The 22,388-nt window shown below is 52.1% G+C and overlaps 1 protein-coding gene across 6 annotated transcripts; it reads left to right on the top strand.

The window, feature by feature from the left end:
- The first annotated feature begins 3,410 nt into the window (after positions 1-3,410).
- On the top strand, positions 3,411-20,870 carry KRBA1 (KRAB-A domain containing 1). 6 transcript variants are annotated; one of them, XM_070424129.1, is made up of 17 exons: positions 3,411-4,929; positions 5,368-5,481; positions 6,195-6,332; positions 7,017-7,154; positions 8,329-8,460; positions 8,664-8,846; positions 9,725-9,880; positions 10,538-10,753; positions 11,189-11,365; positions 12,012-12,185; positions 12,576-12,728; positions 13,442-13,615; positions 14,247-14,471; positions 14,552-14,656; positions 16,364-16,468; positions 16,972-17,133; positions 18,651-20,870. In XM_070424129.1, the coding sequence occupies exons 1-17, from the start codon at positions 4,761-4,763 to the stop codon at positions 19,571-19,573; spliced, it is 3,444 nt and encodes a 1,147-aa protein (XP_070280230.1). In that variant the 5' UTR covers positions 3,411-4,760; the 3' UTR covers positions 19,574-20,870. The 6 variants fall into 6 exon arrangements, with proteins under 6 accessions (XP_070280230.1, XP_070280232.1, XP_070280233.1 ...); XM_070424131.1 differs by having other exon boundaries at positions 16,367-16,468; XM_070424132.1 differs by having other exon boundaries at positions 7,020-7,154.
- Positions 20,871-22,388: the final 1,518 nt, after the last annotated feature.

Here is a 22,388-nt window from a genome sequence, read left to right on the forward strand (position 1 = left end):
CAACTGCAGACTCCATTGTTGGCGTGGGGTGGGATTGGGTCTGGAGCAGGCTGTGTCCAGGCAGAGCAGTCACTGTGTCAGGACCTCAGCGTCATCGATGCCCCACTGGCTCTTGGTAGGAAGGATCAGCCAGGCCTGTTGGACGTGTGGGAGCAGGGGCAGCCTCTCTCGCCAGTTCTGGCTGTCTGGTTAGTAGCACTCTTGCTCAGATATGCCCCCTGGCCCCATTCTGGGGCCTCCTCATTCCAGAGTTTCCCTCTTCTATAAAATGAGGGGTTGGACCACTGCTCTTTCAGATCTGATGTTCTGGGATGTGTGTGTGCTTACACCGTGTAGCTTCATGGAGATGGCGGCCAGGGGTGGCCTTGGGGAGGAACAGGGCACAATCAGATGGAGAGGAACAGGGTGGGCCTCCTGTCTTCCTGTCCAGTGCCAATCCCCAACCTGTGAGCCCAGCCTACAGGGGAGGGGCAGCAGGGTGCAGGGTGGGATCTGGGAGCCCTAGCCTGAGGCATGCTGGGAGAATGGGTCAGGCTGAGAAGGACAGTGAGAGATGGATGAGTCCGATGGGTATTAACCCTGCAGTTTTCATGCTGGGCTAGTAACACCATGGAGGGAGTGTTTCAGGAGGACCAGCATGGCGGCAGTGAGCCATAGGCTGCTTAGTTACAGCAACCCTGGGTCAGCCAGAAAAGCTTTTCTCCCATTGGCTGAGGGAGGGTGGAGGTCTGAGAGCCACAAAGGGGATGATGTAGGACCCGAGGAGGGTGGTGGGTCCAGATTGTAAGCCAGAGGTGGGTTTCCCTCTCCTGAAGTTGAGTATTTGTGGCCTGCACATTTTCACACTCATTCTTGCTCACTCCCTACACACACACACACACACACACACACACACACACTCCTCACTCTTCCTCTGCATTTTTGGGCAGGGGGAAGCCACTGATGGGACTGCCTACCCTGGCCACAGTCAGTTTCATTCCTATTTTGTAAGAACTTAGTCATAGAAGAGTTTGTTTTGAGGCTGGGTGGTGAAAGGCCTGGGACCCATGTCTTCCAGGTGTCTAGAAGAGCTGGGCATATTAGCCGGGAGATAAACAGGCATTGGAGTATGTGGAAGAGTCCGTTCATTCTGTGTAGCTGGAGATGGCAGGTTGTGACCTGCAGGTGGGTGTTATGCAGGTGGATTTGGCTGCAGTAACACTACTCATAGCACTTGAACGTTCCAGCATTTGTTCTGGGCACTTTTCCTGTATCAATCCAGTTAGTCTTCACAGCATCCCTACAACGTAGGTTGTTATGATCCCAGTCTTATAGATGAACTTGGCGAGGTGGCATAGCTAATATGAAGCAAAGCAGGGATTGGAATGCCAGCAGCCGGGTTCCTGAGGTCAAGCCCTAACCCCCATGCTCTACCCTGTCTATATCCAGAACTTCTTTTTTTTTTTTTTAATTAAATTTTTATTGTTCAGATTACATTTGTTCCTCTCCCCCCCCCCCATAACTCCCTCCTTCCAGTTCCCACCCCACCCTCTGCCCTCACTCCCCACCCACTGTCCTCATCCATAGGTTCACGATTTTTGTCCAGTCTCTTCCCGAATCTCCCATTCCCCTTTCCCCCCCAAGAATAGTCAGTCCATTCCCTTTCTATGTCCCTGATTCATTATAATCACCAGTTCATTCTGTACATCAGATTATTTATTCACTTGATTCTTAGATTCACTTGTTGATAGATGCATGTTTGTTGTTCACAATTTGTATCTTTACCTTTTTCTTCTTCCTCTTCTTAAAGGATACCTTTCAGTATTTCGTGTAATACTGGTTTAGTGGTGATGAACTCCTTTAGCTTTTCCTTATCTGTGAAGCTCTTTATCTGACCTTCAATTCTGAATGATAGCTTTGCTGGATAAAGTAATCTTGGTTGTAGGTTCTTGGTATTCAGCACTTTGAATATTTCTTGCCATTCCCTTCTTATATCCAGAACTTCTTAACTGCCAGATCAGGCCAGCAGTAGGACCAGGTGTTGGGAGTGTGATAGGCACCCTTTACTGAAGGCACTGAAGTAGAAATTGATGAGCCACCCAGTTTTGGGTGGAAATTGGCATGAAATGTTCACTGCTCCTTAAAGGTCCACAGCAGTTGTCTGTGATTTCTAGTTCACAAAGGTGCTACCTTGGACAGCTGGTGCCTGGGGAGAAGGGTGGGGCCGAGGGGCCTATTTACCAGGAGAGTTTCATATTCAGGGGACCAGGCAGGTTCCATCCAGTGACTGGACTACATGTCAGAATCCCCTAGGGAATCTGAAAATGTTGATTTCTGAACCCTGAAAGCACTAAATCATGATTTAGTAGATCTAGGATGAGTTGGGAAATCAGCCCCGATTAAAAGGAAACTGTGAAGCACATCCTTTGAACCTCAAAGCCCTTTTGTTTTGTCAGTTGTTATGTTGTAAGAGCTTCTGATGGGAGAAGCTGAGGATACAGAGTATTTTCCACCTGGTTTACTAAACAGATGCTGTCTGCTGGCTTGAACTAGCTCTCTGGCAGAACTACTGTTTGGCTCTGCTGGCTCCTTATGCCCCGTTCCCCGCACCAGCTGGGCCATGCCATTTAGCCGTGGCACAGGAGCATTTGTTGTGGTCAGGACTTGTACCCTTTCCCCATCACCAACTTGAACAAATCTGTTTCAATGTTCAGCTTTTATTACGAGGTTACTGGGAATGGGACTGTCTGATACAGATACCCCCATGTCTATCCCTACAGACTTTACTGAGTAATAGTAATTTAAAAAATTGGATGCTGGATGCTTAGTTTCTTAAGGTTTACGGATCTTATTATTATTGGACTAGAGGCCCAGTGCATGAAATTCGTGCACTGGTAAGGTCCCTAGGGCAGTGATGGTGAACCTATGACACGAGTGTCAGAGGTGACACACGCACTCATTTTTTGAGTTGATTTTTCTTTGTTAAATGGCATTTAAATATATAAAATAAATATTAAAAATATGTTTTTGTTTTACTATGGTTGCAAATATCAAAAAATTTCTATATGTGACACGGCACCAGAGTTAAGTTAGGGTTTTTCAAAATGCTGACACGCCGAGCTCAAAAGGTTCACCATCACTGCCCTAGGGGCTGCCAGCCACCACCACCACCACTACCACCACTGCTGGCCGGGGCCTCCTGCCACTGCACCTGGGGCCTCCCTCCCTTTCCCCGGCTAGCCCCACTCCCTGGTTGAACTCCTGGTCGGAGGGGACAATTTGCATGCTACGCTTTTACTATATAGGATGTAGTCACAGTCAAGCACAGGGAAGGGACACCAAAATTTCAGTCCAAAGGCCTGAGCCCTAGGCCTGAGGCTGTCTATCCACTCTGCATGCTGCTTCACTCCTCCTCACTTTGGAACCTCTGCCCCTCACACAGGATAAGTGTGTCACCAGCATAAGGCTGTTTTGTATCAAGCAGGAGATCTGAAATGCTCCAAAACAAGTAAGGATCATGCCTCCGCTGATCTGTGAGCCCCTTGAGAACAGAGCCTCTGTGTGACATGTGTTACTCAGCAGCCAGCAGGTGCCTTTAGTGTGTGGGTGTTAAAGTTAGAGAGGGCAGAGGAGAGAGGCCGATGGAACAGAGAGGCTGGCTGGGTGGCTGGGGCACCTGGTACATGGAATTGGGTTTGTCGGGGAAGTCATACATCCCCACAATCCCCAGCTCTGTTCATCAGATAGGAGGTGTCCAGGCTGGTCGCTGTTCACAGCATGGCATGAGTTACCTAGAGAGGAGTCCAGGCAGGGGTCAGCCAATATCCCTGGTCCCGGGAGTGGCCTTGTTAGAAAGGTGGACCCTCCATAACTCGGTATGTCCATACTATCAACATGTTCTTCCCTGGATCTAACTCGGACCTGCCGAGTCAGCTCTGTGTAGAGCTACCAGAAGTTGGAGAAGAAATGAGCATCCAAGGCCGTCCTGATTTGATTCTTCTTACTGGCCTCCGGATGGTGTGTCTGGGTGGAACTCTTGTTTTGTGGGGGCAGAGCCTGATGTTGATCATTACACCCCTAGGTTATGGTTCTCAGGGAATTGACTTTTACTAACCAAACTCACAGAGGACAGATAGATAAATCAGACTAGGCCAGTTCCTTAACACATTGCGGACGGATCAGGAGAATTCTCACTTCATATTACACATCGTTTTGCAAAGTATCATACTTTAAAAAGATATTAGCTTTTAAGAACATGTAATAAATAACTTCAAACTGCAATGGATATTTAATTTTAAAGCGTGCCTTTAACATTTATATATGTTTTTTTGTACTCATTCAATAGAAACTTATTTGGCCACTGGGTAAAGCTAGCAATAAAACTACTGGTCCGCTTTAATATATAGTAGTTTCCCCTTATCCGTGGTTTTGCTTTTTAGGGTTCAGTTGCCCAGCTTCTGGTGGCCCTGGGCTTTCCTTGGCTTGTGGTCGCATCAGTCCAGTCTCTGCCTCTGTCGTCACATGGCCTTCTCTTGTGTCTCTCTTCTTATAAGGATGCCAGTCATACTGGGTTAAGGTCCTAACTTACTCCAGTATGACCTTATTTTAACTAATTACATCTGTAATGACCCTTTTCCCAAATAAGGCCACATTCACAGCATAGCTTTTTGGGGACACAGTCGACTCCCATCTGATTGCTGTTGCTCCTTTGCCTGCTCCCGTGTGTCAGAGGCCCACCACACGCTTGCTGCTCCCCACTCCTTTGTGTGCACCTGACCTTGATGGGATGGAACCAGCCCACTCCCCCGAGATTGTGCCCGCAGGTGCCCATCGCCTTCCAGGACCTGGCTGTGCGGTTCTCTGAGGAGGAGTGGCAGCTCCTCGGGGAGAGGCAGAGGGAGCTCTACAGGGATGTGATGCAGGAGAACTACCAGGCACTGGTCTCCCTGGGTAAGGAGCTGGCCGTGCCCTGGGGCCTTTCTGGGGAGGTGTAGCAAGAGCCTGAGCTGAAAGTGGAAGCGGGGCTAGATCCAGCACCCCTGGCCGAGACCTTAATCTTCCTTTACAAAAGAAACACTGCTGGAGGTGGTGTTCTGAGAGCCTCAGCTGAGCTGGGGGGGCCTCACTGATGTTTTACGCCATTGTTGCTTCTGTGGACTCCACTAGGGTTCGGGTCTGCTTTGATGGGGGTGCTAAAAAGCTGGCAAAACACCGAGCAAGGTGGTTTCGTGGGTCCTAACACTCTTTGGTTCCTGGGGTTTGGTGGTCACATGAACACATGGGTCAACAGATGCATGGATGTACGGGCAGCAGGGCCGCCTGCATGCTTGGGCTTAGGGGGCGGAGGCAAGCTTCCATTCCAGGGGAACTGTCCCTCTTCTTTCTCAGGGACAGCTGACCTGCTCCCCCTCTCTGCCTTCCTGTCTCCTGGGGAGCCTGGAGGAGCCATGAGCAGGAGCAAAGCTGGCGAGGAACAGGAGCCTCCTAAGGGAGGTGCCGTAGGTGAGTAATCTTGGTAGACGGCCAGGCCCCTTTGGGTATCCTGGTCCCCCTGGGCAGCCTGGACCCGAGTGGACTCGCTCTTTTCCCTCCCACCGTGTGGTCCTTAGCTCCCAGCTCCACTTCCCATGAGACACTGTGACATCAGTCCTCTCCACCCCACCAAGCTCTTGACCCTAACCCCACCTTGACCTTTCACCTCTCATCCCTCTGGGCTGGGAGCTTGATACACTTGCCCAGTGAGTGACCTGCTCAGAGAAAACTTGGGGTCACCTTTGGAGTGCATGACCTCTGTGGGCCCCCTTCCTGCCACCACCCATGCAGAGCCCACCTAAAGTTCCCGAAGGTGCTGCCACAGGGCTGGCAACCAGAGACCCAGCCTGGGCAAGGCCGGGAGATTTAGGGGGGGCAGTGCCAGGAAAGACAGAGGGCTCCAATGGTGAGAGGGGATGGGGATGCAAGCTTTGGTGTTCCCCTCAGAAGAGTAACAGGTAATGAAGACAGCATATAGAAGAGACCAGTTACCCGGGGTCCCAGCTCCCAGTCCTGGCTGTGCCCGTGGGCAGGTCCCCAGGCCTGAGCCCTGGTCCTCTTTATCTCAGCCATCGGTCTCTCCTTTGCCGCTCCTTATGTGGTTGCGGGACCACACGAAACGCATACAGAAGTGTGAGTGCTGAGCTGACGTAGGGAGTGGGGATTCACTGTGGCCTCTCCAGCAGGAGGAGCACCCCAGCACAGCCTGCACCTCACCGCCCTGGTGCAGCTGGTGAAGGAGATTCCGGGGTTCCTGTTTGGGGAAATCGGCCCTGAGAGCGGGAGAGCCGGCCTGGATGGGGAACAGGCGAACCCCGAAGGTAAGTCGGACAGCAGGGCAGCCTTTGCACTCCACAAGGTGAAGTTTAAGCTGTGAGCAGTGCCATGTGTGTGCTGTGTGCCTGCCTAGCTGCTGCCAGACCCTAGGTGGAGTCTTTCCCTTTCATGAACGCCCTGGCAGCGTGCCTGCCTCAGACATGGATAGCTGATGGAACAGCAGCCTCTGAGTTTTCTCACAGTGGTTTCCACGTGGCTTCATCCACATCCTGTGGCCATGTCACATTGTGCCCTGCGTGACAGGTGAAGCCAGTCCCTGTTCTAAGGTGAGGAAGGCTAAGCTGGGCCTTGTTTGAATGGCCAGTGGGGACAAAGGTCCCCCTCCCAGCCTGTGCTCTTCTCACCTCATCAGTCTCTCCTTCTCACTGGCCCTTCTCAGCTCAGGCCTCACCTCCTCAGGGGGTCTGTACCCATCAGCCCGAGCCTATAGGGTTCCTTTGAGTCCACTCTGTTGATAGTAACAGAAATAGAAAGTGGGGGTGGGAGGGATCTAATCAGAACAAGACTGACTGTGAGTGGACGTTTTAGAGATTTTAGAGCTCAGGAGTGACAAGGCAGAGCTTACTGATGTCCTGTTAGTGGAATATGGCAAGGAAGGGCCAGAATGGAGCACTTTACCTGCTGGGCATCAATCTCAGCTTCCAGAGTCCTCTCCCTCCTCCCGACAGCAGCTGTGACGGTGGCAACTTGCCCTCTCCAAGGCCTGCTCAACTGCCTTCCAGACACGCCCGTCCACCAGCCCAGCGGTAGCTCATCGTCCAGCAGTTCACCCGGAGCCAGGAGGCAGGGAAGCCCCCTCCCCATCAGTGAGTGTGACCCAGTGGGGGCAGGTTCCAACTCTGGATTCAGGAGAACCGGACCCCATGCCCTATTCTAGTGATGGCGAACCTATGACACGCGTGTCAGAGGTGACACGAGAACTCATTTTTTTGGTTGACTTTTCTTTGTTAAATGGCATTTAAATATATAAGATGAATATCAAAAATATAAGTCTTTGTTTTACTATGGTTGCAAATACCAAAAAATTTCTATATGTGACACGGCGCCAGAGTTAAGTTAGGGTTTTTCAAAATGCTGACACGCCGAGCTCAAAAGGTTCGCCATCACTGCCCTATTCATTTCTCTAAGACTTGGCGGCCAAAACATGTTGGTCCAGCTTCATCTAAGTCTTGGTTTCCCTTGTTGCTAAATGGGGACAAGCTCCCTGCAGAGCAGGACAAGTGCTCAGCCTCTGTCTGTGAACCAAAGAGGAGGTGTGATGCTCAGTGCCCGGTGGCCCGTCACCCAGCCCTGCTCATGGAGTACTGTGTGCTCACGCTGCTCATGCACATAAGTGGGGCCGCTGCTGACATACAAGCCTATCAGCAGGTAACATACCTGTGCACACCTGATCTGATTCTCAGACCTTCTCATTAAGGCAACCCTAAGAGCAGAAGAGGGCAAGGGTAGTCATCAGAATTTCTCTGGGGGATCTCACTTTATTTTTAAAAATTTTTGCAAATTTTGCATTTGTCTGAATATCTGTTTTATTAAAAATATTTTAAATTAATATGGAATAAAATTGGCACTCCTGGAAAACATACCCCATTGGGCCTGTGGCTTCAAGTGTCGCCTGGTAGATTTTCTCTGGGGTTTCCAAGACTCCACATTTGACAAACATGAGTGCAGAATGAGGGCCTGTATGTTGAGATTGCTGGTGTCACTTGCTGAGCCGAAGTCAGAGGCTGGAGTTGGGGGAGGGTCCCAGGCACTTGGAGTGAACAGTCTTGGTATTTACAATTATACCAGGAGGAAGCAGAGGTCTTCCCCAGGCAAGACCTCGGGGACAAGCCTTACAGGAGCTGGCTCTACGACTAGTTCAGGTTGCCCCCTGGGAATTTGGGGCTGGAGAGGCCTCTTCCTCTGTGGGCACCAGATCTGGGCAATTCCCTGGGGTCAGGAGCCAGGGCTGGAATGGCCTTCCTGTCTCTCTTGTTACAGAAACTGCAGACACACAGGAGCCTACAGAGAAGGAAGGCCCTGGAGCCCCAGATGGGAAGTGCAATCCTCTCACCTGTAGCCCCAGCAGAAGGAAGAGCCACAGAAAACAGCAGAGAGGGACTTCAGGAGCAGGTGAGAGGCTGGCTTTCCTGAGAGTGGGTCTATCCTGGAGCTGAGTGGGACAGGGAAATGGAGGCATGTTCTCTCCCATCTCAGCCTCCAGGCAACCCAACAGAGCAGGGGCCCTCCCATTCTCACAGGTGGGGGATCTCAGATGCCCTGTCATCTCACAGCTGCCACCATCAGGGCTGCACTAACCTTGGCCGATCTTTCAGGTCCCACAGGAACCTCTCCTGGGAGCAGCCCCTTGCAAGGTCTCATCAACTGCCTGAAGGAAATTCTTGTCCCTGGGCCCCAGCACCCTGAGGCATCCTCGAGCTTACCGCCTCCTGTCCCAGGCCTGGGCATGTCACGGCTAACCCGGGTGGAGCTGGGACCTGGGAGCCCACCCTGGGGAGGTGAGTCCTATGGACCTGTCTCAGGCCAAGGTTAAAACTCGAATTGGCTTTCTAGAGCTATTTTCCTTTAAGTCGAGTGTTTTCCTGAAGGATCATTCTCGACTTGGCTGCTGCATATCATCAGGGTCATATTTCTGGAGCCAGGTGGCTTTCTTAGAATAGCATGTAGGCAGCTGGTAGAAGGAAACTCAAAGCAGACCCTGGATCCTTTTGTGTTCTTTACCCGCCCGTTTGTGGGATGTCAGAGGAGGAGGTGCTGAGTGAGTTCGACACTTACCTTGGAATTGGGGGATCAGGGCAGTATGGTGGGGCCAGGAATGCCTGTCCTGGAGTCTGACATCTGTTAACTGTGCAGACTCAAGACTCCTGAAGCCTTGAGCCTCAGTTTCGCCATCTGTAAAAGAGGGTCATTGTTTCCACCTAAGAGGGCTGTGTGAGGCTTAAGTACAGTAATGTGCATGTGCATGCGTGCGTGTGTGCGTGTGTGTGTGTGTGCGTGCGTGTGTGTGTGTGTGTGTGTGTGTGTGTAAAAGGCTTGGTCTCCTCAATATAAGTTCTGTTCAGGGCCCAGAGAACTGTCTATAAGCAGCAACCCATCAGCCCACTCTTTCATTTGTGTTCAGAGTCACACCGTGTGCTCTGCCTTTATCATCCCTTCTCTTCTCTGCCCAGTTCTGGGAGGTATGGAGACAGAGATTTTAAACTGGCCACCAAGATGACAGTGGCCTGTGCAAGACCGAATGAGTTACAGATGACCCACACCTCCAGATTTCTGGCCCTGAACTCTTTTACCTGCTTATCTGGATTGTCTACCTGTTGTTTTCACAAAGACTGAGGACACTGGGCTCAGGGTGGAAATGTGTTGCTTTTTCCTGTAGTGAAAACAGAGGCAGCATCTGGGGATTGTCCCCTCCAGGGACTGCTGAACTGTCTGAGGGAGATCCCAGTGGCCCAGGACTCGCACCCCAGCCCTTCAGGAGCAGGGAAACCACGGCTGCAGGAGGATCCGGGGGCCTGGAAAAGGGATTCTGGAGGTAAAGGCACTGGCTGTGCTGGGAGGGCCTTGGACGTCATCCATTCCTTCCTCTGCTCTAGGCAGGGCCGTGGGTGACCCCCCACAGTGAGACACTCAGGCCACATTTCTGTGTGTTGGTTGGAGTGGCCAGATGTTGGGGATTGTCAAGTCACCGTAAATGGAGCTGGTCACTCAGGAGGTGCTTCATCAGTCCAGATCAGCTCTTAGAGTAGGAGCCAGGAATTCCAGAAGGAAGGACGGGATGGTGTAGGGGAAGGAGACTGAGAACAGAAGACAGAGCTCAGCCCAGTAGACATTTGGGGCATAATTTGGATGTGGGGGTTCTCATCATGTCCTAGTAGGCTGGGATAGTATTTCCACACTCTCAGCTCTCCTGTGCTCAGCAGCTTCTCAGGACGTTGAGAAAGTCTAATTGAGACAGGTGTGCTGGCCTTGGAGGAAAGACCCTGATAGGTGCTTCCTGGGGAGGACTGACCTGGCTCCTCTGTGGAAACTCTGGAGGTGCCCCTCTGAACAGCAGGGGGGTGAGGGGAGGCTGGTGGCAGGACAGGAAGTGTGTTGGCCCATCTGCTGGTGACTGAGTGTGACTACCTCAGAGGGGAGACTTGGAAGCCCTGTCCTAACCCATGAGGGCCTCATGGAGGGCTTCCCGCAGGGCCCAGATCCCTCCAGACTCTTCCTTCCTGCTCTGGTGCTGGCGCTGGCCGTGTGCTCTCTGTGAAGATGGAGGATGGCTGGGCCCAGAGCCCCCCAGTGCCTGCATCCTGTCAGCTCCGCAAGCGGACCCACAGACCCTCTGCCACCAGCAGTCCCGGGGGTGACGGAGACACCAGTGGGGACCAAGTACTCAGATGGGGCCCCACAGCGCAAGGTGAGGCCTGGGTCATTTGCTTGAGTCCTGATGGGGTTCTCAGCCCCCAATAAAGTTATGCCCGTCCACAGGGGACGAGCCCACTGTCCTCAAGCAATTAATGCCCTCTTTTAATCCACTCCCTCCTTAATCCAGCCTTGCCCAGGAGCCCTCCCTTATAAGGACCTTCACTTGCAGAGATTTTCCGACTGTCAGGGAGCTGGCTGCTCATACATGTGGGTCTACCACCTGCCCCAGAGCCTGGGGGACAGTCTGTGTCATCCCCCATATGAACAGAGCAGAGCTAAGTCCCCCGCAGGAGGGTGTCCTGCCTGGCAGGCTCCCATACCTGGTGCAGGACTTCTCACCCCAGCAGAAGGTGGGTGGGGCAGCCAGCCTGGGGCCAGGCCAGGGGACCTGCCAGAGATGGTGATAGGGCCATCTCCCCTGTCCCAGCCAGCAGTGCCTCGAGCTCACCTCTGGAAGCCCTGGAGGCCTGTCTGAAGGGCATTCCCCTGAGTGGGTCGTTACCTCCCCAGCCACCGCCGGCCACCTCTTGGTTCCAGAGCTCCCATCCAGGAGACCCCGGGTCTCAGAGGCCTGAGCTGAACCTCCGAGGATCACACAGTCAAGGTAGACTTGGCCATGCCCTGGGGATGGCGTTTGTCCCTGCATAGCACAAGGGTGGGGTGGGGGGTTGCTGAGGACACTGTTAGGTCCTCCTCTCTAGGTCTCATAAAGTGCAAGCCCTTCTCCCCTCCCTCCCACCCCCAGTCTCTTTCATGCCTGCCCCCACACAGCTCCTGAATTGGGTGAAAGTCAGTTAAACTGTTCTGCCCACTGCCTTCTCTAAGAGCTCTTACTCTAGCCCAGGGGTCCTCAAACTACGGCCCACGGGCCACATGCAAATACAAATATTGTATTTGTTCCTGTTTCGTTTTTTTACTTCAAAATAAGATATGTGCAGTGTGCATAGGAATTTGTTCATAGTTTTTTTTTAAACTATAGTCCGGCCCTCCAACGGTCTGAGGGACAGTGAACTGACCCCCTGTTTAAAAAGTTTGAGGACCCCTGCTCTAGCCCCATGAGACCAATGGCTGGGGTCATGTGGGTTAACATGCTGTGGTATTTGAATCAGTGCTGTGAGCTCCCTAACCAAAGAGAGACCCCAGTGGAAGGTCCTTGGGGCAGGGCTCCTGGGCGTCTTCCCACAGCTCAGGGCCCAGGGACCTCTTCTTTAGTGGTTTTCCCATGATGCCAGCTGTGTTGTTTCCTGCAGGACTGACTGTGGGGCCTCTTCCGGCTCTGGGCCTGCAGGGCTTTGTCAGAGACGGCCCTGCCCTCGTCCCAGGTCCCCACAGCACCCCCACCAGCTTCTCCTCATCCAGCAGTACTGATGGGGACCTGGATTTCCAGATATCTGAGGGCAGCCAGGGACGTAGGCCTGAAAAAGGTGAGCTGGCCAGCCTAAGGCTCGGGATCAAACCTGGGAAAGGGTGGGAGGCGTCCCAGCCCACTGTGGTGTCCAACATATCCTCGTCAGGTCCCCGTGCCCATGCTGGCAGCAGACCTGGGGTGCCCTTATCACAGCCCACTGACCTGACTTCCAAATAGGCGGCCAAGTCATGTTGGTCCAGCTTGAGCAGGGCCACTCAGAGCCTGGACTGACACATGTTTGGGGCCAGGTCTCGAGTTCAGGTACCTTGCACTGCCATGAGAGGTCCAGTGCTCTGTGCCTCCTCCCCTGGGCCCAGTTGTCCTGGACACGGTGCAGGCAAGGTCCCTGGGGTTCACAGAGACTGAGCTCTGACTGTCTGACACGACAAATGTTGGGTTTTCATAGGAATTCCAGTCCGTAGTGCCCCACTCCAGGGCCTGGAGAATTGTCTCAGAGAGATATCTGTGCCCAGGTCACAGCCTGCCTGGTCCTGGTCCTCGGCAGGGGACAGAGAACCACAGAGAGTGGAGCCCAAGAACTGGATGGCAGACAAGGAAGGTAAAGCATGGTTACCGGGGGTCTAGGAGTAGGAAAAGGGCCACATTCACCCTGAGATGAAAAGACACTCTGGCCCTAGCCAGTCTGGCTCAGTGAATTAAGCAACAGCCTGAGGACTGAAGGGTCCTGGGTTTGATCTCGGTCAAAGGCACATACCTGGGTTGCAGGCTTGATCCCCAGTAGGGGGCATGCAGGAGGCAGCCGATCAATGAGTCTCATCATTGATGTTTCCATCTCTCTATCCCTCTCCCTTCCTTTCTGAAGTCAATAAAAATATTTTTTAAAAAAGAAAAGACTCTTTGGAAACGACCTGGGCAGAGGCTAGTATGAGGCCAGAAAGCCAGAGAGCACTGCCCGCCTCTGCATGGCGGGTGCAGTCGGGGCAGGGCTCTCTGCTACTGAGTTCAGGCCTGAGCCCGGCCTTGGCCTTGGAGGAGCATCTTTCGATTGTGGCTGTCCTGGCCCCATGTGCTTGGGTCTGGCATAGTTACTGGGCTGTGGGGCTCCCAGGAGTGCAGGTAGCTGGGTCTGAAGAGATCCCAGAGGATTTAGGCGCCCCTGGGAACATCTGCAGGGCTGGTGTGTGTTCCATACCTGGAACACGTGTGCCCAAGAATACAACGATGACAGAGTTTTCTGTCCACTAACTTCTTTCCTTGGTGCCAACACAGAGCCCTGGGGCTGACAGGCCTTTGGGCCTCTCATTAAAACAGGACTGAGGAGAGAGGTGTGTGAACCAGTCCATCTCAGGGGGGACGTGCCCACCAGGAGCCTGCGGCCAGCCAGCCCGCAGGCACTCACCTCTAGCAGTGTCCCCGCCTGCTGCCAGCGAGGGCTCAAAGACCACGTGGCCACCAGGCCAGGACCATGGAGGTGGCTCCAGGACGGTGAGCTGACATCTGCCCTCAGCACTTCCTGGGATGTTTTTGCTCCAAACAGAGTCTTTGATGAGGGAACAGATTTCCCTTCCCTCTCTGTTCCTCTGTTCCCTCCCTGTCATACACCCGTTCATTCCCCAGGTGCCAGCTGAGCACGTGAGTGAGTGCAGGGGCTCCCTCTGCTCCTGTGGCCACTTAGTTTAACTTGCAGCAGAATTCTGTCCTTGACCTGCCGAAGTGCCGGTAGGCTCTGACTTGTTTGAATAAATATGGTATTTCTAACACTCCCACCAGGCAAGAGCTGATTTTGGGGGCCTCCTATGGGCTTAACTGAGTCTCTGCTGTTGGACACTGGTCCTGAGGGAGTGGAGTAGGAGGACCCAGGGCCTGGCTGGAACCGACTACTAGTGGCTTTCAGTGACTTGAGTCTTCCAGAAAGTTCCCCAGCTGGATTTCCACAGGGGTTGGGGGCCTAGCCAGGCTCTGGCTTCACTTCTCTCCACCGTCATGGCAGAGAGGATGTTCAGGTCCACCAGAGCTGGTCTGGGGCCAGTAACTGGGCTGTGTGCCTGTTCATTCAGGCCGAGGGTCCTCCTACCTGTCAAGCTGATGGACAGAGGTTCTTCTGTCATTTGCTCAGGGACAGCCACCACGCCCTCCCCACTTCACTGCCTGGAGAACTCTCTGAAGGGAATCTTGCCTGGGAGGCCCCTGCGCTTCACATGCTTGGCCCTCCCCGGCCCCAGCCCGAGCCCCAGCCCTGGCCCCGGCACCGTCACTGGCTCCAGCTCCAGCTCCAGCCTCAGCAGCTCAGAAGGGGAAGACCCAAGGCTGGAGCCTGAGCTCTGGCAGCCACTCCTGCAGGGTAAGCTTGTGTGGGAGAGGGAGACAGGAAGCTATGCCCCAGGCTGAGGCCCCCACCCTGATACCAGCTTTGTGATGCAGAGAGGGACCCTCTTCCCAGCAGCAAGAGACCTGGCCCTCCGACCCCAAGCCCTGGTGAAGGTCCAAGGAGAACAGAGCCCAGGGACCACTTCGGTCTCAGGACAGGTGAGCCTGGGGTCTCCTGACTGGGGCACGTCCCCATGAGGACCACAGTCCAGAGGCTGGGTTCTCTGAGTCCCACCTGTCACTTTGTCTGACTATTGCCAGAAAATTCTCTGCTTTTGTCATGCTTGATTTCCCTGTAAGATGAGCTGTATCTGAGAGAGAAGGTGGGGCTATTGAGGCACTCAGGGTTCCAGGAGGGTTAAACGAGTATGTTTGATTAGAAAACCTAGCCATGAACTTAATATATATGTTATAATCTCTCTCTATATATAAAAGCCTAAGCAACCATTATGACCAGAACAACTGGTCCACCAGTTGCTATGATGCACACTGACCACCAGATGCTCAATGCAGGAGCTGCCCCCTGGTGGTCAGTGCACTCCCACAGCCAACCTCCTGTGGCAGGCCAGTAGCCCATGCCCCCCCACCCTGCCCCCACCTCGGGCTGGCCCCCATCAGCATCGGCCCCTGGTTCTAAACCATCCGGACCACCTGCTTCTGGGTTGGGGTTTTGTACGTAGCAGAGCAGCTCCGTTGCTGTGATCTGTTGAAAGTCAGCCCTCGACACAAGGGTTTGTCTCACTCCCATCCATCCTCTCCCTTCCCTGGGGGCCATTCACCCACAGTGGTGGCAGCCAGGGAAGGAGGAGAGGGGAGGCAGGAGGCCAGGAACCGTCTGGTGGCGGAGCAGGGTAGGCGTTGGCATCCAGCAACTATTGCCTCCTCTCCCGACCCTGCCAGGGCCTTTGGGCCCTGGGCTGGGATGAGGAACTGGGGGGTGGGTGGCGGCCCCTTTCCCAGGGGGGCTGAGGGCTGGCTCCCTCCTTGGAGCCTGCTGCCAACCTCCTGTGGTCCCTCCTCCCCACCCCCGTGCACAAATTTGTGCACCGGGCCTCTAGTGTTATATATATATATTATATATGCATTATATACACTTAATGTGTACACATATACACACACACACACACACACACACACACACACACGCTGTTGTGTGGGCCCAGCCTGTGGATAGTGATACTCTCTCTAGGAATGCCTGAGGCACTCACCCCAGCCTTATTTCTCAGTACAAACCCCACCAATTCCTCCACTTGGGCCAGTGTTCTGGCTGGGCCACCCTGTGCTTCTTAAGATCATAGGACGCATTTCAGCAAAACCATCAGAGAACTTTAAGGAGCAGGATTTATACACTCAGGTCACAAGAGAGAGGAAAGAGCACGAGGGCCTGGTGCTCTGTTTTGGTCACCGTCGTGGTGGGCATCTAGGGTTTGGCAGGTTCACTCTTTATTGGCTAATTTGAAACATGAGAGTGGGAATCAGGACGCAAGAAGGGAGAAGCAGGGTCTCTCAGATGGCCAGTTATCTAGGTCACCCAGGCTTTCTGAAAGAGGGACCTTCCTGGGGGTGGGGCAGCCCGGCTGCTTCCCTGGTTGTTGGCCAGGAGCTGTCATACCCCTTGCAGTATGTTTATGTGAGACGGACATCTTCTGAAATGGACGCCTCAGCAATCCAGAGCTTAATGTCAGGGTCTTACATTACATGTAAATAATAAACCTTTTTAAAATTTGGCAATAAACATAAAAGTGTCAAAAGTGAGGCTCCACCTGGGAGAACTTTGAGGTTGTCCTGCCAAGAAAGCTGGAAACACTGCCTGCTACCCCAGACCACCACGCTTCTCAGTCCAAGCCTGACCTCGTGTTTGACCAGCAGGAAAAGCAGAGGAGAAGACGGGAGGCAGGTCCCAGGCTCCCCGGACAGAAGTGTGCTTGGAGACCCCAGGCCGGCCTAGCCCCCTGGGCAGCACCCAAGGAGGTACGGGTGGAATGATTGGTTGGGGAGGGGGCTGAATCCTTCCAATTCAGGCTGATGGCCCCAGGAAATCTTTGGCCTTTCTGCAGCCCAGGCTGTCCCCACATTCCTCACTGCCCAGTGGGGCTGGTGGAAAAGAGCACAGAGTGTCCCCAGCATGTCCCTGGTAGAGTCTCACTGGTGGTGGGACCTGCAGATTATGGTCGTCTTCACCTGCTCTCCCCGGCCCCCACCCAATGGTGGAGCCAGAGGTGTCATGCCCAAGCAGCAGAGGACCACAGACAGTCTGGTTCCCAACCCCAGTCACACAGGCCCCAGCAAGCCATTAGACCAGAGTTGGGTTCCCTGGTGGGCCAAGTGTGCCCGTCTTGCATCTTATTTAATCAGTATTTGAGAGTTGAAAGCTTGATATTTTTTTTAGGTCATGTCCAAATATTCCCATGTTAGAATGGCCCTGTCAAAATGATACATGTGCACACCCTAAGTGTTTTGTGCTCTTTCTGCAGGGGCAGCTGGGAGTATCTGCCCTGCCCCTCAGCCAGAGAAAAGGCCCAGGCCGGGGCCCTGCCAGCCTCCTGGGTCACCCGCTCGGCCCCTGTCCTGGAAGCTCAGGGTTAGTGAAGAATCCAGGGATCCGGTGCCTGGACACAGAGGACCAAGTGTTGCAGGTGAAGTGGTGGCCTCCCCGTCCCCTCAAGTTGTCAGGAGCCCTGGGCAGAGGGGTGGGCATGGGTCAGCATCTGTACAGCCACCCAACCCCTTCCCGCTGCTCAGCTCCTTCCTGCAGGGTCACGGGGGAAAGTTTTGGTTTTTAAAAAAATGTATTTTCTTGATTTTTTACAGAGAGGAAGGGAGAAGAATAGAGAGAGAAACATCGATCAGCTGCCTCCTGCACACCCTTCTACTGGGGATGTGCCCACAACCAAGGTACATCCCCTTGACTGGGACCTTTCAGTCTGCAGGCCGACGCTCTATCCACTGAGCCAAACCAGTCAGGGCGGGAAAGTTTTTTTTTAACACTCTTCCAGGATTGTTTGGGTCACAAGTAGGAAGAGTCGCACCTTGAACTCACTTCAAGTTGCTTATTTCATTTTAGTGTTTTCTTATAGAAATAGCTGGCTTTTTCATAAAAGCATAGATACCTTTCGGAGGCAAAACAGAAATCAAGATGTACCAGAATGGATACACCCAGAATCAAAGTTCAGAGTTTGAGTGGACTTTAGAGAATAGGTGAGGAAACAGGCCTAGTCACATTGTGTGACCTGGCCATGGGCATCCTGAAGATAGTAGATGTGGTTCCACATCACATCTGGCCCAGAGGAAGTGCCTCCTTAACCACGTTAAGACATGGGCTGGGTTTCCTGATTTCTAGGATTTGCACGGGGGTCCTCACACCAGACTGGAAGTGTGACCCGGTGGTTCCATTGCTGGGGTGATGGGGTCCTGCAGACACTCTAGCTTCACTCTTTCCTCTGATTGAAGCCCTGGAGGTGCTGATAAGAGGAAGGGTCCAGGCTAGGGCCCAGGGGTCTGGGGAACAGCAGGTAACAGGGCCTTCTTGTGAGGTTTGCCTGAGGTGGAGACCAGTTCTAAGAGAACTTAGGGTGAAAAAAACCCCCAAAACTTCTGAATATGAAAGACAGAAGTTGGGATTGGGGGATCCCTGGTGGTTTGCTTATGACTATTCACACTGGGTACTGATGCAGACCCTTGGTCACCCCTCTAGAAGCACTTGGTCACCCCTCTAGAAGCACCTGGGCCCTTTTCCAGATGCTGCCTGTGGCCTTGGCCTCATGCTGTCTGCTGAGGCTTCTCCAGGCCCTGCCCACTGACTCCCTAGTGCATGGTTAGGTGCCCTCAGGGGCCATTTGGTCCCAAAGATGGCACAAGAACCTACTGATCCTTTTTCTAGAAAGCCCTGTGTCCTAAGAAATCTTAGTTACCATGGAGACCCAATCTGTGGTTTATCCGGTTCATGATTTGGGAATCAGCCTGCAGATGTGGCCACTGTTAATGTCATGAACATTGTCATTGATGTTCTCAAGCCTGAGTCACTTCCTTCCCATCTAAAGCCAGGCCATAGTGGGGTAGGATGCTGAATACACTAATCCAGGGGACACCTAGTGGGAGAGAGAGGTCCTGATAGCCTGAGAACTCTCACCCTGCATTCCTGCTCTGATTTTAGCCAAGACCGAAGGGAGGCCACTTACCAGAGGCCTGCCTGAACCGCCCCCCATGGCTACCGTCCCTCCTGCTTTGCCACCTGCCTCCCCACGGCCACCGTGTCCCTGTGGAAGTTCTCTGCAGCAGGAGCTCCACAGCCTCAGCGCCACCCTCTCAGAGAAGCTGGATCAGCTCGCCTCGGCCCTGGCAGGCCTGTCTCAGGAAGTGGCCACCATGAGGACCCAAGTGCATCGGCTAGGGAGGTGCCCTAGGGGCCCTGGGCCAAAGGGCCAGGCTTCCTGGCCGTGGGCCCTCCCCCGGGGACCTCACTGGGTTCATGGCCCTGCTCGAAGACACCTGCCCTACTGGAGACAGAAGGGCCCTACCAGGCCAAAACCAAAGATCCTGCATGGCCAGGCGGAAGGCTGCAGGGCTGGCGAGGCCTCAGGCCTCTCCCTGGGGACACGCCACCTGGTGCCTCAGCTGCCTCCAGGCGCCCCCCAGGCAGAACCTTCTGGAACCAGCTCCAGCCCTTCCCAGCACCCACCACCCTCAGCATGCAGCCGTGCTGTGCTCACTGTGCATCCCCTGCTTAGACACATTGGGGGCCCCCAGACTCCCCCTGCCCCTTCAGTGCCTGCTGCCTTCCCCCCGCAGATGGCCTCTCCAGCCACCAGTGCAGATGCAGAGCCACCAGCTGCAGCAGCTGCTCCAACTGGGCCCCGAAACTGGCCCAAGGACCCAAACAGCCTATTGGTGGGAGTCCAGAGCGGCTTTGAGGAGGAACTCTGGGATGGTAGAGAACATAGGGACCCGAGATGGGAGGCCTCTAACCACCTTCATCAGCTCCGCCCTGAGGATGCCCTGCCCCTGGCTGCCTCTCCCAGGGGCCAGTCCGCCCCTGCACATCTTTCAAACCAAACTTTCCCCATCTCTGGGCTGTGAAGAGGTAGACATCTCTCTTGGCCTGACTGCCCCAGATTCCAGCATGTGTTTGCTCTGGGGGGGCACTGCTTGGGATGCATTCCTCAGCCACGCCTCTGTCCTCCTTGGCTCAGGTTCATTCAGATGTTGCTCCCACCTGTCTTTGCCATCATAACTGCCACAACTCATAGCCAGATGGTGGCGTACATACCTGTGCGCAGCACGTGTGCCCGGGGTGCTCCAAATGGCTGCAGAGAAGCTAGGAGAGCCCTTCTCCCTAATACCTGTCCTTCCTGCTCTCAGCGCTGGGAAAGCAGTGGCTCTCACTTTCCTGCTAAATATAGGCAGAGATTTCATTTGGGGAGAATGTCACTCCTTGGTCTAAGTTTGATTCTAAAATTACAAAGTTAATTGCTAAGGGAAAGGCCCTTGGTGCCTACAGAAAGGGGCTAGGTGGGTCCACACCAGGGCGTGGCTGACTGGTTTGTATCAGTACTGGGACAAGTGAGCTTAGCAGACAAGAATACTTGCACCCAGACCAGTCTAGGTGGTCCAGGTCCAATCAGAACCTACAGGAAGGTCAAATCTTTTTTTTTTTTTAGTGTGGAAAATAAGTAATAAAATGAATGGTAAGATGCTTCATCATCTGCAATTACATTTGTCCCACAGGTCCACTGCCACACCAGAAACTTTCAGTTCACTGAAAGCCTTCTAGAATCTACTTTGGTGAAAAATCTGTGTGCAGTTCAGGATTTTGGGAGTGTGTTCAATACTTTCACCTACTTTATGGGGAAATTCACTTTGGTGGGAGAAACTGAGGGGCCTTTTTTAACTCAGGAATTCCAGAGGTCTGGAGGTGGGGGGCACAGAAGGCTCTAGCTTGGCCTGTCACCATCCTGGCACGTAGCCTGGAGGATGGCTCCTGGCTGACCTGGGCTTGAGCTTCCCTCCATCCTTGCTCCACCAGCCATTTGCCAGCATGAGGCCACTGTAAGGCAGGCAGGGAAGGTCCTCCTTCAACCTGTCAGAGTGGAGTGGGATCCCCAAGGGCTCCAGGCTAGCCCAGAGGGGTCCAGTGGGAGAGAAGCTGCAAAGGGTTGGGGGTGGGGGTGCCACCATCTTCTGCCTGTGACACTGTGTCATTGCTGCCTTCAGAAGGAGCTTGGTTCATTGGCAGACCAGACTTGATTCAACTTTGTGTTTTAGCTGTGGCTTCCTATAGTTGGATTTTATTTTTTAATCCAGCTTGACAAAATCTTTTGTTCCTTCATTGGAGCCCTGAATCCATTTACATGTAATAAAATCTCTAACATTTGAATTTGAATGTACCATTATTTTCTCCTTAGGTTTGTCCCACTTGTTCTGGAGATTCCCCCCTTTTTTTCTGCCTTCTGTTGTATTGACAACGTTGTGGGTTTCGTTTGTTTTTATACATTCCATTTTCCCTCTGCTGGCCTCAGTGTTTAAAGAACTAAAAGGAAAACATCCAAATTTACAGTCATATTTGGAAGATTTTGGCATGCCTTTTCCAGAAGTTGATAGAACAAATTAGGATGGATACAGAAAATTTGAACAAGCCAATTAAAGTTGTCTCTGTTGATGAATATATAGAACACTGGACCACAAGCTACAGAATATATATTCTCAAGTATATGCAGGACAGCCACAAAAATTGACCATATAGTAAGCCCTGGAGCAAGATTAAACAAATTGTCAGTATTATACTAAATATGTTCTCTTGACCATACTAAGCTAGAAGCCAATAAAAAATGAGAAATTCTTATATGTTGGAAAAATAAGAATTATGTTCCTAGTAACCCACGTGTCAATGAAGAAATATTTTGAACTGAGCTATAAGAAAGTACCATATATCAAACTTTGAGGATAAAACTAAATCAGTACTGAGAAATGTGTGGATATAAATGAGTATGTGAAAAAGAAAAGGCTGAGGATTTACAGGGAGGTAAAAACACGACAGCAAAGGAAATCCAGATAAAAGTTGAGGGCATGTAAAGATAAGAACAAAAATGAGTGAAATGGCATTATATATTAGATATAATCAAGAAAGCCAAAAAGTGTTTCTTTAACAAAAAATGAAATTGACCAGCTTATGGTATAATTCATCAATAAAAAAAAGTAGGCACACCTTTTGGCTAAGATCAAATGTAAAAAGTCACAAATAACCAATCTTAGGAATGAAGAAAGTGCCATCATTGTAGATACTGCTACAGACCATATAAAAATGAAAAGATATATCAAGCAACGTTGCCAAAAATTTGATTGAACTATACAACTCTCAGAAGAATAGAACTTAAAACAGATTCAAGAAGAAGTAGAAAAATGGCATAGAATGGAATATCTTCCCATAAAGAAAACTGCAGATCCAGAGAGCTTCACTGATAAGTTCTACCTTGTATTTGAGGAGATCATTTCAGTAATACACAAACTATTCCAGAGGACAGAAAAATATTGAATACCCTGACTCATTTTATGAGACTAATATAAGTGTGAAACCAAAAGTTGAGGAGGACAGTACAAGAAGACAACCAGAGGCCAACCTCCAAAAATGTGCAAAGAAGCAAAAATGCTAAGTAAGTATTTTCAAACAATCTGGGAATTTATAAAGAGAAATAAAACAGCATGACCAAGTTGGGTTTATCTTAGAGATTCACGGCTGGTTTTAACATTTGAAAATCATTAGTAGTCACCTACCACCATAACAAAGGAGAAAAGTCATCTGATCATCTCAATAGCCACAGAAAGATGGCTTGATAAGAGCCAACATCCATAAATACTCTAAACTAGGGTTAGAACGGGAATTTCTTTTTTGTTAATC

The sequence above is a fragment of the Myotis yumanensis genome, unplaced genomic scaffold, assembly GCF_028538775.1.
Source record: "Myotis yumanensis isolate MYYU_CA2020_CCGP unplaced genomic scaffold, mMyoYum1.0.hap1 SCAF_9, whole genome shotgun sequence".
NCBI lineage: Eukaryota > Metazoa > Chordata > Mammalia > Chiroptera > Vespertilionidae > Myotis > Myotis yumanensis.

Excerpts from the sequence above, each read along its gene's own strand:
- KRBA1 (XM_070424129.1), top strand. The coding sequence starts at position 4,761 with ATGGGATGGAACCAGCCCACTCCCCCGAGATTGTGCCCGCAGGTGCCC. Across the intron at positions 13,616-14,246 it reads ATGGAGGTGGCTCCAGGACG|GGACAGCCACCACGCCCTCC; the intron begins GTGAGCTGACAT and ends TCATTTGCTCAG. Across the intron at positions 16,469-16,971 it reads CCTGGGCAGCACCCAAGGAG|GGGCAGCTGGGAGTATCTGC; the intron begins GTACGGGTGGAA and ends CTCTTTCTGCAG.